This window comes from Monomorium pharaonis, chromosome 8 (genome assembly GCF_013373865.1).
Source record: "Monomorium pharaonis isolate MP-MQ-018 chromosome 8, ASM1337386v2, whole genome shotgun sequence".
NCBI lineage: Eukaryota > Metazoa > Arthropoda > Insecta > Hymenoptera > Formicidae > Monomorium > Monomorium pharaonis.
Window position 1 is genome coordinate 15,558,496 of NC_050474.1, and position 13,009 is coordinate 15,571,504.

Sequence of the window (13,009 nt, forward strand, 5' to 3'; positions counted from 1 at the left end):
ATAGTTATAAAAAACATAATATGTTAAAAAATGATGTTTAAAAAAATAGTTATAAAAAACATAATAATACATTTAATCAAGAAATATTTATACTTAATTTTAAGTATAAAATATTCTTGAATAAAGGTACTTTTGCATTTTGTTAAAAATATATTTTTTTATACGTAATGATCTACGAAACATCCGTCAGACATCCATCGAGGCTCCACGAATCTTCCATCAACGATCCACACAACGTCCAGTAGACATCCTTGACGACGTCCAATGGAAGTCCAATGGACGTACGCAATGCGGAACTATGGATTTCCAATACAGAGTGGCTCTGTATTGGATGTCCAATGGACGTCCACCGGAAATTTTAAACTTCCATGATAGACATCCAATAGACGTCTACTGGAGGTTTCATTTCTATGTGGGATATAGACAAAAAAATATTTATTTTAATTTTTAAAAACAAATTTTTTATTATAAAATAACTTTGAAATAGCCCAAGCAACACATATTAGTCAATTTGATGTCAAAAAAACATCAAATTGACTCGAAATTCGTCATTAATTTAAAATGACTTTAACTTGATTATATTTTGACCTCATGTTTTTTTATTAACTTTCATTATATCTGGTATATGGATACATTATTTGCATAAATTTGTGTAGAGAAAGTGATATCTGTAAATATATATATATATATATATATATATATATATATATATATATATAATATAAAAAATAATATATAAAATAATTAAAAAAAAAATATATATATATATAAACGATATTATAACATAAAATCGTTTTAACTTGGTTAATTTAACTTTATCTTTTTATTTCTATACGTAGGTCGGTTTTCCAAAATATCTGAAAAAGTATAAGTTTTACAAAAAATGTTGCCAATTAAGTTGTTATATAATGTTAAAAAAATTATTAAAAATATTTATTAAACTTATCACACACACACAATTTAATTCATAATATTATTACTGTGGCGCATTAGGGTTTTTATAATTTACTATAAATGTCAACGCTTTACACTAATATTTAAACAAGTGTAGTATGTAACGACAATTAACATGCTTTTAAATTAATATTTATTAATAAATAAGAAATTAATATTTATATTAATTTACAATAAATATGAACTTGTACACCTAATTTATTAATTATATATTAATTATAAATTTAATAAATATTAATTAAAAGTTAATATTCATTAATTCACAGATAATAAAGTTACGCAGTCAGTTTCCTGGTCATGTTCGAGTTATATTTACATAACTCATTTAATTTTTTGTTACAAATTTTAGTACAATTATTTTTCATGTATTGGAAATAATGCATTATTGAAAGCACTATGCCTACTCGCGCAGCGGCTGTCCCCACCCGAGTGAGAAATAATGATTAAAAAGACGTCGATGTCGATTCGACATCATTTCTCACTGTGTCAGTATTTATGACATAGTGACTGATTAACCCATTAATCATGGCTAGACCAACGGAAGAATCGAAAAAGTAATTATTGGAACCTTCACTTTAGGCCAAAAGAACATTTTAGGCGTAAAAAAATTGTTTTAATTTGTTTATAACAAAATTTGTTTGAGCAAATTACGAAAATCAACTTTTTGAAAAAATCTAATAGCGATTTAATAGCCATTCGATTGCACAGGAAAAATTACATGGAAATCATGACAATTACATTGTCAAAAATATTTTTTATTTTGCTGTAGTAATGTTATAAACAATTTTTCGCTGTCTGTACCCGTTACTACCCAATTGCATTTCTATTATAAATTGTGATTGGAATTTTCCTTATAACTACAATTACGTAACTATGAAAGTTTATGGGTAAATTTTAATAAAATGGTCAATGTGATGTCATTTTAATATCCAAATGACATCAAAAATTGATCAATATTGAGGGACTGATTGTCATCAAAATAACTTCGTTTTATTTGACCTCAAGTTGATATCAGTTTGACGTCATCTTGACTAATATGTGTTGCTTGGGTGGCTTTATAGAATTAAAAATTTTTTTGTACAATTAAAATTAGCACAAAAATAAAGGGAGCTGTGGCGACACAAACTGTTAGTCACCACACCAAGCGCCTAACAGCCGCGCAACCCGGTCGACACTATAAGAATTTCCAAAAACGCCTAACAGCCGCGCAACCCGGCTGACACAGTAAGAAGAGCGAGCGCCTAGCAACTGCGCAAACCGCCGAACACTATAAGAATTTCGACTGTAAGGAAAGAGAAGTGCGCGCGGACGCCACCAGAGGCCATCTTATCTCAGGAGTAAGATGACGACTTCGAGGCCTTATAAGGAGCACGAGAAGACGGACGAACCACTCTTTGCGTACTCGCACTCGAGTCTTCTTTTTCTTATACGAAGACATTAGCCGTCTCTCGTATATAAAACTAGCGAGCACGCTGGCCACTAAGGAGCAGCCGTGGAACCCCGCAACCGCGGTGATCTCACCACTGAGAAGGACGAGACCTCCGAGGGTACTATTGGCCGCCGACGATCCGCGGATTTGGCGCTACACCTCGCCCCGGTACCTATTACCAGACCTATTGGAGAGCCTGGCGAGGGAGACCACCACTAGAGGTACCCAGACGGAGGAGGACACGACCTGGGAGAGCCGGGCAACACAGACCATCGCCCCTACCGGCAACTAGGGACCACGGTACTCAGCACGAAGGCATCAGCACTGAAGAGACCAGGACGCCAACAGGAGGCAGTCAATCCCGCGACGAGCCGGCAGGACGCCCTCGCAGGGAGAAACGCGCCGCCAAGCGGAAGGAAAGACGCTCTTCCAAGAGAAGAAAAGCCGCAGACAACCAGGTTCCGGAAATAACGTCCACACTATCCCTGGACAAAAACAATAACTTGAGTGGAGTACGGGTGACAAAAGCTCATCCGCCTTTAGCTTGGAGGCCGCGGCAGGCTTGAGATCCCATATACACAAACGGCCCTTGTCAGGGCCAACCAATAGAATTGCAAACATAAGACTCTGTAAATGTACATAGAAAAATAAACTATTTATTTAAGGGAAACCAGCGTACTTCTCTTCACGCACCATATTCCTCTGCGCACAACTTAACTGCGAGCGAACAACACGCTCACAGGAGCAAAGGGAAATTTCATGTTAGTAACAAACAAATTTTAACACATAAAAATTAAAAAATACTTTTTGTTATTAACATAAAAATTTAAGTGTCCAAAAACGGGGTTTGGCAATCGTCGAAGGATCGAGTAAAAACATTTTTCTATGTATTTCGATCCGTAGAATTCGAAAATGGCCATAAAATTTGCGCCGAAAGAGGGGAAACCTTTGTATTTTAACATACCTTTAATACAAAGGCAGTATTACCGGTTTACGCGTTTCTGAGTCTTATTAAGAGAATTAATCATTCTGAATAACCTTTGCACAAGCAAACAAGCTCTAATTACAAAATTGTAAGTAGATCCAGCCGACTAAGGCAAGATAAGGGAAGATCCAGCCGGTTAAGGGAAGATCACAGGCAGATCCAGCCGATTAAGGCTTACTGTAAAGCTTAATAATTGAGAAATAAATAATAAATAGATAATAAAGAAACACAAATATTTTCAAACAAAAAAAAAAGAGAAATACGATGTACATAAAGTGATATAAAAAGACATGTACAATATATACCTATATGTAAAAGCGTAAACCTATATGTGTGTTTCGATTGTTATTAAAGCTTGTTTGCTTGTACAAAAATTATTCATACTAATTGATTCTCCTAATAAAACCCAAAAACGCGTAAACCGACTGTCTTTGTACTAAAGTATATTAAAATGGAAGGATTGCTCCGCTTCTGGTGTGAATTTTATGACCATTTTTGGATTCTACAGATCAAAATACATAGGAAAATGTTAAATTTATTCAATCCTTCGACTGTTGCCAAACCTTCGTTTTTGCGTACCCTCCTTTGTTCTTTGCTGTCATCATTTTTGTGTATACTTTGACTGTGTCAAAAATTTGAAATTCTGTAAAGCCAATTCAAAGATATTTTTTAATAATTACATTATCGACCCGATCAAATTTGACGAGTACTTTAGCATTTCCCAAATATCTTCGTCCATCATTTGTATTATTGTATCGTACTTGATTGTTGATATTTGTGGCACTGAAATGATAATATGTTTTTTTAGATAACTTGACTAATAAATTTGGATCGCAGATAAATGAACTTTGGGCTAACTTTGGTTCAGATTTTACCTATCCTGGAAATTTGCCGTCCTACGTAGAAGATTATTTTGAAAATTTAAATAGTCGAACAACATCGATGATTGGGACTGCATCCTCTCGTATCCAATGCCTGCCACAACCCGGTATGTCAACAATGTTTAAATGTTAGAATACATCTAATGCACAATGACTATCTCAGATAGAAAAAAGATATTTTTAGATTTCTAAAAGATATTTTGTTACATCTTGAGATATCTCGCATTTTTTCCAAAAAATTGCGAAAAGATATTCTTTAAAGGCTCTAAACTAAATTAAAATTTCGAAATATCGTTTAAAACAATACGAATAATTCGAATGGAACTATTTACTTAATTAAATCAGATTTGATTCGATTAATGTTTAAATTAGTGGATATATTTATATAAAATTTATAAATGTAGCAATCGAAATGAATGATCAATTAAAATTAAATCATTGATTATTTTGAATAGTTAGAGAATTTTGAATTATTAATGATTCAATTTCAAATCAATTATATTTTCTTTTGCTTTATTTATTGTAATTTTATATCTAAATAAAATTAATTTCTTAACTTTAAGCTGTTACACATCTTTTTTCGAACGAATCTGTTACACTGACAAGGGACCTCGCGAACTCGAAAATTTAGATTTTAATGAAACTTGGCATAAATGTAGAAGGGGTAAATACATGAATTTAGAAATTTTTCGTAGCTGCCCAAAAACGGTTTAAAAGGGTGAAACCGCCCTTCAAAGATTGAGACATTTTTCGTTTTCTTGATATATCTCGTAAACTAAACAAAATATTAAAAAACGTTTTAGACAAAAGTTTTACAATAAAAGTACTTTTATCTAACTACAGTAATTAAATTTAAAAAAAAAATTTTTTAACCATTTTTTTTAATTTAAAACAAAATTTTTTTTTCAAAATTTTATTATTAATGTAGTTAGAGATATTGTTACCATAAAACTTTTGTATAAAACATTTTTTGATATCTCCAACACTTTTCGAGATGTATCGGAAAAAGTAAAAATCTGCTCTACACTATGCACTGAAAAAAGCTTGAGAGAATGCGATAGCATCGCGACGGAGACCGTTAAAAAATATTTTAAAGAAATTTTTTATTAAGATTTATCTATGATATTGAATATAATATGAGTACTAAAAATATAATAAAATAAAATAATATAAAATAATATTTTGTATAATATGATAATATGTAATAATAATGTCGCACGTGAATGCATGCTGATGTGAGTGAGAGAGAAAGAGTAAGTAATATTAATATAATATAGTAATATAATAATATAATAAAATATAAAATATTTATATCCAGATTTCTTGGTCCGGATCCATTAGCGGTGACATACCAAAGAGTCGACGCAGATCGACGACATCTGCCAATCCAAATCGGCCATATGACTTGTCAATTAAGGCATTATTTCGCTCTCTGTCGATCTTGTGAAAGTATTGCGTCCAAAATCTTTTTCTTATATTGATAAATCCATGTATGTGGATGTTATCGAAATATATCTATGTCTAGATACAAAATTAACATATTTTAGTGTGGCATTATACATTGAACAACAATATACTTTGAATCAGGGTAATGAAAATGCAAATTATTATATTATACAAAATATTTTTATTTTATTATATTTTTAGTATCTCATATTATATTCAATATCATAAATAAACCTTAATAAAAAATTGCTTTAAAATATTTTTTAACGCTCTCCGTCGCGGTGCTATCGCATTCTCTCATGCTTTTTTCAGTGCCATAGTGTAGAGCAGATTTTTGCTTTTTCCGATATATCTCGAAAAGTATTGGAGATATCAAAAAATGTTTTATACAAAAGTTTTATGGTAACAATATTTCTATCTAACTACATTAATAAAATTATAAAAAAAAAAATTTTTTTTCAAAAATTAAAAAAAAATTGTTTAAAAAATTTTTTTAAAATTTAATTACTGTAGTTAAATAGAAGTACTTTTATTGTAAAACTTTTGTACAAAACATTTTTTAATATTTTGTTTAGTTTACGATATATCGAGAAAATGAAAAATGTCTCAATCTTTGAAGGGTAGTTTCACCCCTTTAAACCGTTTTTGGGCAGCTACAAAAAATTTCTAAATTCATGTATTTACCCCTTCTACATTTATGCCAAGTTTCATTAAAATCAGAATTTTCGAGTTCGCGAGGTTTCCTTGTGAGTCACCTTGATTCAACGCAATTTTCGATGAGCTAAAAACTAAATGTCCAAAATTTCTGAAAAAATTCTGAAATAAAGTTAAACATAGAAAAATATATTCTAATTAAAAAAAATTAATATTTTAATTATTGTTGAAGAAAAAAATTATTAAAACAACAAATTTTTTTTAAATTACATTTTGCTTGAAAAATTATAACTTCTTTAATTTGTTATATTTTAAGCTAAATATTTAGGAATATACTCTTGAAAAAATATGTTACTTTAATAAAAAAATTAGTTCATAAATAAATCCTTTAAAAAAATGTATTTATTATACATATTGCAGAAGAGCATCTTTTATTCAAAAAATTAATAAATTTTTATAGAAAAAATCAATTTTTTATGAAATATCGGTCGACGCCATTGTCACATCTGTGTCATAGTGACCCAACACTTTATTTCAACGGCTGTCGAAAAGACACTGACACTTCTCTCCATTGGGCTAACGTCTTTATCTATAGTAGATATCAGAAATTGATTTTAAATAGCATCACAAGTTTACATTTCCAAGTGCGCCCAAAGATATCTTATTAATAAGTCATTAGTCTGGATTAAAGTGACCCGGTGTGACAGCTTAGGGTTAAAAGAGTTTTAAAAAGGCGCCAACTGTATATGCTCCTCAATATAAAAATTGTACCAAAAACCCAAATAGTAATATTTTTAATACTCTTTAAAAAGTAATGATATCATAAAATTGTTTTATCCAAATAATATAAATGAAAAATCAAAAAATGTATCAGCAGGTATAAGTAGCCGTTTCTAACTAGGGAGCACTCCTATGAACTTGGCGCATCATAAAAATCCAAAAGTTTCTTTATAGTTCTAGTATCCATTCGAATAGTTTCAGAGTCCTCTATAAAAATTTTCAAGAGTTCCGTTGACTAAATATAAAAGAATTAAATTTAAAAATATAGAGCGCTAAGTTCACGCAGCGCACCGAATAAAAATCAATTATTTCTTAGAAGTTCTAGCTTCTTTTACAGTAGTTCTACAGTTCTTGATAGTTTATATCAATAGTTCTACCGAATTAATTAAAATAAAAATAATTTAAAAATATCAGGTGCTAAAATTCCATGGTTTCAAGTTTCAAAAAACTAAATTTCTGTTCTATCCCTATAAGCGCATAATATTATTTAATATTAAATAATATTTAAAGTATATTCTCAGAATATCACTTAATATTAAATTTTTAATATTCTATATAATATTATGCGTTTATAGGGATTTTCATATAGTTCTCAAAGAATTTTTATAGTTCCTGACGATATTTCAATGGATTTTGTAAAAAGTTTCATTGATTAATAACACAGGCACACAAAAAAAGTGATTGGTCTGGCGGACCAGACTAATCAATCCTTATGAATTTTGAGCTGAATCCGAATCCAAGGTCATAATTGCAAAGTTAACTCATATTTCCCAACCTCAAAAAAAATTTTCTTTTAATGTTGGTTCGGCGGACCAGACTAGTCAATTCGTATGTATTTTGACCCGTTGAATCCAAATCCAAGGTCAGAATTGTAAAGTTAGTTTACATTTCCTAACCTCAAAAAAAAATTTTTTTTTTAATGTTGGTTCAGCGGACTAGAATAGTGTATTCCTATATATTTTTTGACTCGCTGAATCTAAATCCAAGGTCAGAATTGCTGAATTGGTTCATTTTTTTCTAACCTCCCTTATGGAAAAAACACTCTAATTTTGATAGTTTACACTCAAAATTGAGTGTTAATACTCGATTTTTGGAGTTTACTCCCAAATTTAGGTGTATACGCTCAAATCTTGAGTATTTACACTAAAGATTGAGTGTTTATACTCGAACATTGAGTGTGTACACCCAATGATTGAGTGTTCATATCAAAGTTTGGATTTAAATATTGAATATTTGAAAGTATACTCTCAACATTTGGATATGACACTCAATAAATGAGTATACTTCCAATATAAAGTGTGAACACTGAAACGTACACTCAACATCTATCGGTTGAAGGTATACACTTAATATTGAGTGTGCACTCTCAAACAATCAAAATTGGATTAGAAAATGTTAAATAAAAACAAAAGCAAGAAAAGCAAGTTCAACCGAGATTAAAATTAATCTGCATTGGTAGAAATGGACACAAAACGAATATCTAAAATAAACATTCAACTATAGAGTGTTCAGCTGGCTTTGAGTATTAATTTGAGTATTACTTTCATCTTGGATGTTTGCCATCTAATTGAGTGTTAATTTCAGTGTTATTCTTAAATTTAGGATTAACATTGAAATTAACACTCAATTAGATGGTGAACATTCAAGTTGAGAGTAATAACACTCTAATTAAAAATAAATTAAAGAGCGAACACTCAAGTTGAGTGTTTACTCCTTGTCCCAAATTATATTCAAGTCCCAATTATATCTAATCATACTTGAGTATTTTTTTAAGTGTTATTTATGTTTTTTCCGTAAAGGTAGATCAACACTAAAAAAATTTTTATTGAGCCCTTACGAAAAAAACACTAAAAATAACACTTAAAAAAATACTCAAGTTGAGTATAATTTGGGACAAGGGGTAAACACTCAATTTAGTATGCCAAATGTGACTATATTGTCAGCATATGAGCATTCATTATTTAACATATGTTGCCATCATGTTGCTATTAACATGCTGTTAGTTACGGATGGCATATCGATGACAACAAGTTGCCGTCAATTTACTGTCAATATGCTGTTAATCATGGATGACAAACTGACAACACGAGTTCGTCAAGTTGCTGTTATAAATCACTTTTTTGTAAGTAGCAAATTGATGCTGATATGTTACAATCAATCTGTCGTTGTTAGAATTAGAATTCACATGAGTTCAGTTTGACAGACATAATGCTGACGCACCTTGTTCTAAGTTTGTCAAAATTAGTTGCTTCAACGATTGTTGGCGATTTGACAGCAAACTCGCTGCATTTGGCTATCTGGGAAATGACGCAAACTTTGAGCGAAGTTCGCCGCAAACTCGAGCAAATCTTTGCAGCAAAATTACGACAAAGTGTATCCGCATTAAGCTTAGCTTTTGCTGACAAGGCTTGTTGTAAATAGTATGACGCATATTTTATGCAAATAACAGGGTAAAACTTGCTAATAACAAGCATAACAACAAATTTGCAGCAAGAACAAGGCAAACCTTACTGTACACAATATGATAGCAAATTTGTGGCAAAAACAAGGCAAACCGTGCCATGCACAATATGATAACAAATTTGTGGCAAGAACAGGACAAATCTTGTCGAAATTAAGATCAACAAAAATGATATATTGGACTGATTAGTCCAATATCATATGTGAATGGTGCAATCGTACTTGGTTCTCTGTTCTCGACGAACTCCTTTTATTAATCCAGTAGGTAAATCTTTTTCACGAAAAATGCGCCATCTCGAGATAGATAGTAAAGTCATCCAGAAATAAAGTTTAAAACCCGATAATGCAACCCTGTTATTTGCATAAAATGTGCGTCATACTATTTGCGACAAGCCTTGCCAGCAAAAACTAAGCTGTTTACGGACACACTTTGTCGCAATTTTGTTGCAAGTGTGCTCGGCAAGTTTTATTTTGTGCTTGCTACTAATTTGCCGTTATTCCATGCTTAACAAGATTTCCTGTCCCTGCCATAAATTTATTGTTATGTCGTGTGGCAAGGTTTGCTCTGTTATTTGCTTAAATTTTACATTTTATCATGTCGGAGCAAACCTTGTAATTTCTCTACGTAATATTTATGTACAAGTCTTTCTCTGTTATTTACAGCATCGTGTGATGAAAACTTTTGCCGTAAATTTGCTCGAAACTTTTAGAAGATAAAGAAACAGATAATTACTTGTCATAAAATTATTGTCAAAATTGAAACAATCCTTGCTTTAAAGCTTTTACGATATGTGATTTTAACAGGCCTGGCTAGTTGGGTAATTGAGTGTTAATTTCAATGTTAATTTTAAATTTAAGAATAACACTGAAATGAACATTCAATTAGATGGCAAACATCCAAGTTGAAAGTAATACTCAAATTAATACTCAAAGCCAGCTGAACACTCTAGTTGAATGTTTATTTTAGATATTTGTTTTATGTCCATTTCTATCAATGCAGATTAATTTTAATCTCGGTTGAATTTGCTTTTTTTGCTTTTGTTTTTATTTAATATTTTCATATTCAATGTTTGAGAGTGCACACTCAATATTAAGTGTATACCTTCAACCGATAGACGTTGAGTATACATCCCCAACGTTTCAGTGTTCACACTTTATGTTGGAAATATACATTCATTTCTTGAGTGTCATATCCAAATGTTGAGAGTATACTTTTAAACATTCAGTATTTAAATCCAAACTTTAATATGAATACTCAATCATTGGATGTATACACTCAATGTTCGAGTATAAACACTCAATTTTGAGTGTAAATTCTCAAAATTAGAGTGTCTTTACTGTAAAGGCAGTGGACCAGACTAGACTATTTTTATGTATTTTGACCCGCTGAATCCAAATTTAAGGTCAGAATTGCTGAATTGGCTTATTTTTTTCTAACTTCAAAAAAACACCTTGTAAAAGCAGTTTGTGTCACAAATGTATAATCCAGAGTATGCAGGCTTGCGTAACCACATTATCCGGGGAAAATTCAATACGTACAAATATGAGCTTCTGTAAATAAATAGCGTAGAAAATTCACTCCCTTTTTCGATTATATCTCGTTTATTCTCGAAGGTTTGGATTAATAAACAAACTGAAACCTGAATGTTACAAGTCTGATCAGTGGAAAGTATTCATCGATTTTTCTAAGAGAAGTTTGAAAGCAGTGTTGCTGCACAATTTCAAATGTATATGCCTTCATTCCAGTAGCGCACTCGGTAGTAATAAAAGAAGAGTACACAAACCTGAAAACAGTTCTTGAAAAAATTAAATACAGAGAACATAGAGGCAAATTTGTGGAGGTCTAAAAATTCTCATCATGCTATTGGTTCAACAATCAGATTACACAAAAAATCCTTGCTTCTTATGTGAATGGGATAGTAGAGATCGAACGAACCATTACATAAGAAAAGAATGGCCAACAAGAACGTCTTTGCAACCTGGGTCTAAAAACATCATAAATAAACCGTTAGTTGAGCCTTCAAAAGTTCTTCTTCCACCTCTTCATATCAAATTAAAACTCATGAAACAATGGGTAAAAGCTCTGAATAAAAAATGTGAATGCTACCAATATTTACAAGAAAAATTTTCCAACATCTTTGATGCAAAATTGCGAGAAGAAATTTTCGATGGACTTCGAATACGTAAAATGTTAATAATTTTGTCACCAAAATGAATGAAGACAAAAGAGCACCATGGCTGAGTTTCAAAGATGTCACAAAAAATTTTTTAGAATTCCACAAATGTCAAGATTACAGACAAAGGATGGCGGAAATGATGCAGAACTAGGTTGCTTAACGAATCTTAAGTTGTTGCATTTCTTGGATTCTCATATCGACTACTTCCCAGAAAATCTAATATTATTTTAATTATAGTATATAATTTTAATTATATTGTGAAGAACAGGAAGAAAGATTTCATCAGGACATCAAGAAGATGGAGCATCGGTATCAAAGCAAGTGGGATGTGAACGTGATGGCTCATTTCTGCTGGACGCTCAAACGAGATGTAATCTCTGTGAAAGGGAAGAAACGTAAGAGAAAGCCATTTCACAAAACCTTTGAGAATAAATAAGTTAGATACAATAGAAAAAGAGAATAAATGTTTTACGTTATTCATTCACTGAAGTTTAGACTTGTCATACGTATTGAATTTTCCCCGGCCCAGGCAGCAAGGTGACGTCCACTGGACGTCAATAATTCGTCATTTAAGGTCGCGGACGTCATGTTACCAAATTAAGACGTAATAGTAACGTCATTTTTTGACCTATTAATTACGTCAGTCATTTATCCATCCTACAACGTATTTCCGACGTCATATGCTTGACTAATTAATAACGTCAGTTAATTGATATTTTATATATATTTTATAAATATTGCGTGCTGTCTAAAGTATAATTTAGCTTTATTAAAAGAACAGAGCAAAAATTTTTATAAGTTATTCCACATGTTATTTCGCATACGTAAAAATCAGGAAAAAAACTGTAAATTTATATTTATTTATAAAAATATTAGTTAACTACAAGTTTCATGTTTCTAACATCTATTAAACTGATCTATAACAAATATATATGTATTCATGAGCATCAACCCACATAGAAATAAAACCTCCAGTAGACGTCTAATGGACATCTGCCATGGAAGTATAAACTTCCAGTGGACGTTCATTAGACGTCCAATATAGAGCCATTAGAAATCCACAGTTCCGCATGTGGACGTCCATTAGACCTTCATTAGAGGTCATCAAAGAGGTCTATTAGACGTTGTGTGGATCATTAATAGAGGCTTCACGGAGCCTCGATGGATGACTGACGGACGTTTCGTGGATCATTAGTAGAAGCTTCATGGAGCCTCGATAGATGATTGACAAAATAAAAATTTA

At 31.4% G+C, this 13,009-nt stretch overlaps 1 protein-coding gene across 1 annotated transcript in view; it reads left to right on the forward strand.

Annotated features, from left to right (window-relative positions):
* Positions 1–13,009, forward strand: part of LOC105831982 (lutropin-choriogonadotropic hormone receptor) — a 253,454-nt gene that overhangs the window by 159,322 nt on the left and 81,123 nt on the right. The window contains 1 exon segment of the mRNA XM_036290661.1: positions 4,177–4,356. Within this exon segment, the coding sequence (XP_036146554.1) occupies positions 4,177–4,356 (180 nt within the window).